This window comes from Octopus bimaculoides, chromosome 4, assembly GCF_001194135.2.
Source record: "Octopus bimaculoides isolate UCB-OBI-ISO-001 chromosome 4, ASM119413v2, whole genome shotgun sequence".
Lineage (NCBI taxonomy): Eukaryota > Metazoa > Mollusca > Cephalopoda > Octopoda > Octopodidae > Octopus > Octopus bimaculoides.
Window position 1 is genome coordinate 88,273,217 of NC_068984.1, and position 4,351 is coordinate 88,277,567.

Below are 4,351 nucleotides of genomic sequence, written 5' to 3' on the forward strand. Positions count from 1 at the left end.
GCAGTGTTCCAACTGTATGAGACTCATACTTTGCATACCCCTGCCAAACTAATAAAATCCCTTCTTGATATTCCTTCATTAGTACCAGTTCTACAAATTCACATGATACATGCATATTTTTATCCATACCATGTATGTAGTCATCATTTGCAATGGAAAATGTTAAGAAATATCTTTGAGTTGCCTATTAAGATTCTTCCATAAGTCAGCAACTCTTTCTTTAACTGTTTCTTGAGACACAAGAGGTTTGGTATTTTTTCTTTTTTTTTTGTTTTGTTTTAGCAAAATCTTTTGCACCTATCAACCTACATTTCTTTATAGTTAACCTGCCTTTGATGTTGCTGCACCTCTTATGTGTCCATAGCTTGCACCGGGTACATCTTATAGAGTTACTACCTACTCCTTTTCTACATACTGAGCAGGGCCATCTACCTGAAGGGGTTTGTGTTTTATCTACCTTCCTACTTATTAGGATTTTGGTTTTAGCTAGGTTGACTCTAAGGCCCTTCAATTCTAGACCTTGCTTCCACACCTGAAACTTCTCCTCTAGTTCTGATAGTGACTCCGCAATTAGGGCAAGGTCATCAGCATAGAGGAGCTCCCAGGGGCAACCTGTCTTGAACTCCTCTGTGATTGCCTGGAGGACTATGGTAAATAAGAGGGGGCTGAGGACGGAACCTTGGTGGACCCCTACCTCTAATATATTTGAAGCTTTAACCAGTCTCACAGTTTACAGTGATTTTCAAAAAGTTCAAATAGAAATATGTGGCTTAAGTCGCAACTGTCTTGCTTCTGACTAGTGTTTAAAGTTTATCCTGTTTTTATAGGGAGTTCACAGCTCAAATTAGTATATGTTTTGAATAGGATTTGATTAGTCGAGGATAATCACATGACTGGTCTTAGATATTTTCATTATTGATAGATGAGAGTACGGACATCTCAGTGACATAAACCTTAGCAATAGTTGTTTGCTTTTTTGATGAATCGCTTAATGTCAACGATGCTCTTCCGGATACAATTGTAGTAGAAAATGATTTGTCTCAGGGTTTGTACGATGCTGTTAAGTCTACGCTTACAGAAGAAGCTGCATCTATGAGCAACATACTTGGATTTGCCAGCGACAATTGCTCAACAACGATGGATAACAAGAGCGGGTTTCAAAAGTTATTGAGAAACGATATTCCAACGGTATTTACAATAGGCTGTGCCATTCGTTTGCACTTTGTTCAAATCATGCTGTGAAGGTGTTACCTTCGTATCTCCAGTCCTTTTTAAAGAACTTAACTTCTTACTTTTCTCGAAGTAGCAAACGTCAAAATGACTTCAATAGTGTTGTTGGTACAAAAGAAAACAAGATTCCAAAGCTTTCGAAAACTAGATGGTTGTCGCGTGAAAATGTAATTAACGTTCTACTAGAACATTTGGATGCCCTTGTACTTTATTTTCAGTCAGAGGCTAAAGTAGAAAAAATGGACGGAGCAAAAAGGGTATATGAAACAATGATTAACAAAGGGACAAAGCACGTGCTGCTCTTCTTACATTATGCTCTTAATGTTGAGTTTCATTTGGAACACTTTCGACTGCATCTGTTGCATAAATTCGTATCCAGTGAATATAAAAGTATCCTTTCTTGCTTTATAAAAGAGGATGTTTTAGCTGTATCTAAATTATCAGATATTGATCTTAATAACATAACAAATCAAAAAGATATAAATGATATTTACCTCGGTGGACGCGCAATGAGATATCTAGAACAAAACCCAATCGTTGGTGACTCAGCTAGATTCAAAACAAATTGCAAAACTTTTTTAATAGAATTATGTTCTCAAATAAAAATGCGCTTTCCTCTCGATGAAGCTGGAGTGTTTGCTCTCTTAGAAACACTTGAACCAAAAGTAGCGCACGATCTTACTAACTCTCCTCAGTCGATAATCCCCTTGGCATCAAACGTTCCAGCAATTGCATCAGGAAACACACTTGATGAACTAGACGATGAGTGGAGATTATTTCGGCAACATAAAGATATTCCTGTTTCCTCAAAAAGCATCCCTGAATTCTGGTATTCCATGCGCAATCTTAAAGACGGGCTTGACCACTCTAAATTTGAGAGGCTGTCACAATTCATGACTAATTTAACGGTGTTACATCATTCACCAGCATGGGTGCAGCGCATATTTTCCCAAGTAAATTGCACAAAGACAAAGTTCACTGATAGGTCGAAGGCCAAATCGATCACCGATTGTCTACTCGCTAAACAAGCAATTACAAAAAAGGTAGCATCATGCATTTCTTGGGAGCCGAACGCTAAACTTATTAAAGATGTAGTGGATGGGTTTTGTCATCATAGATATACGAGTGGATTGAGCCTCAAAAAGGAAGAAAATGAGTCTATCGCCATTGAAGGAGTGGATGAAGATGATGTGAATATGTATAAAATTGACAATTAGCTGCCATATGATATAAAGTAAGTATTAAATTCTATATTCATTTTGACATATAACATATTTTATCATTAAATTACCAATTATATACCTTTCTTTTAATATCTGGGTTTATAAAATAGGATCTGGGGTTTTTTGCAGCAAATAATCTGGGTGTTTTATTTGATGACTGGCAACCTTATATATATATATATTTAATCTATAAAAGGCAGATTTTTCTGTGTATGTTGAAAATTTGTACATTTACACAATTCCAAATTTCTTGAATGAAAGAATCAGATGAAAATATGAATAAAAATAAAAATGATAAAATAATGATATAAGTAGGAGGAAAGATATAGAAACTCCATACAATGCAGGAATAATAATAATGATAACAGTAATAATAATAATGAATATGTTAAACAAGATAATTATAAAAATAGAATTAAGCAAATTGATGGAGAAAATATTATTACACATAAAAATAAAAATATTATTACAAATAATAATAATAATAATAATATAGGTGATAATAAACGGAAAAATAACACTTGGATAAATAATTATTATAACCTTGTAATAAAGAATAAGAATAACTAGAATAGGAGAAGTAAAAAGAAAAATATGAGGAGAGTACAAGTAATAAAAAATAGTTAGGACGAAACTCATACCATGTGTGAATAAAAATTATATTGGGACAGAAAACGAATATAGGAATAAGGAAGACTCAGATAAAACTATATGGACCATAATTCCCTTTTCTAAACAATTAAAGGCCAATTTTGTTAAATCTATTAGGTAGATTATAAATAAAAACTTTAAAAACACTAGATATGGAAAAAATATTTAATGGCAAATATATAAGATTTGGATCCTCTGTTTCTCCAAACCTATTTAGAATGATATTGTCGATAAATAACAGAGGATTGGATAAATTCTATGAAAAAGAAACAAAAAGGTAGAAGAAAATAGTAAGAATAATATGGTTAACTATAAAAACACTTTTACAGACATAAGGAAATATGAATCTACAAGAGAGAATAATATTACAAATTCCTTACAAAATAAAAACTGTAATTGTAGAGACCATGAAAAATGCAAGTTAGACAGGGATTGCAAAAGAAAAAGCATCGTATACAAGGTGACAATAATTACACAAGATATAAGTAAAATTATCTATATTAGGTTGACCAGGGAACTGGGTTAAATTCAGAATAGCGAATCCTGAATTGACACTTAGAGACCAAAATAAAATTAATAGTACAGGATTATCAAGAAAAATATAGCAATTAAAAAGAAATAAAGTTAACTACACAATTAAATGGAAAATTTTAGCACACACATCTAGTTACAAAATTAATAAATTCTGCAGATTATGCTTAGAAGAAAATTATAAAATAATGAAAAGAAAAGGAAACCTTATTAATTTGAGAAATGAAAATGTTTTTTCATGTAAACATATAAATAAGTGTCTATTTATTAAACTTAAGTGATGCATTAATGAGATTTGATGTCACTTAAAAATTATAACCCTAGTTTATAACTATAGATAGGACTGAATATATTTAAATTATAGCATTAATTAGGCATTACAACAGAAGAATATTAAGTAAATAAAAGTACTATAATGGCTAGATAGCCAGAAAAATGTAATAGGATTTTAACCAACCAAAATTGATAACTATCATCATCATCATCATCATCGTTTAACGTCTGCTTTCCATGCTAGCATGGGTTGGACGATTTGACTGAGGACTGGTGAAACCGGATGGCAACACCAGGCTCCAGTCTGATTTGGCAGAGTTTCTACAGCTGGATGCCCTTCCTAACGCCAACCACTCAGAGAGTGTAGTGGGTGCTTTTACGTGTCACCCGCACGAAAACGGCCACGCTCGAAATGGTGTCTTTTATGTGCCACCCGCACAAGC

General features: G+C 33.2%; 1 protein-coding gene across 1 annotated transcript; it reads left to right on the top strand.

Annotated features, from left to right (window-relative positions):
* The first annotated feature begins 1,137 nt into the window (after positions 1 to 1,137).
* On the top strand, positions 1,138 to 2,447 carry LOC128247654 (uncharacterized). Its single transcript, XM_052967640.1, is given in 2 exon segments — positions 1,138 to 1,204; positions 1,207 to 2,447. Coding segments are annotated over 2 exon segments (1,308 nt in total).
* Positions 2,448 to 4,351: the final 1,904 nt, after the last annotated feature.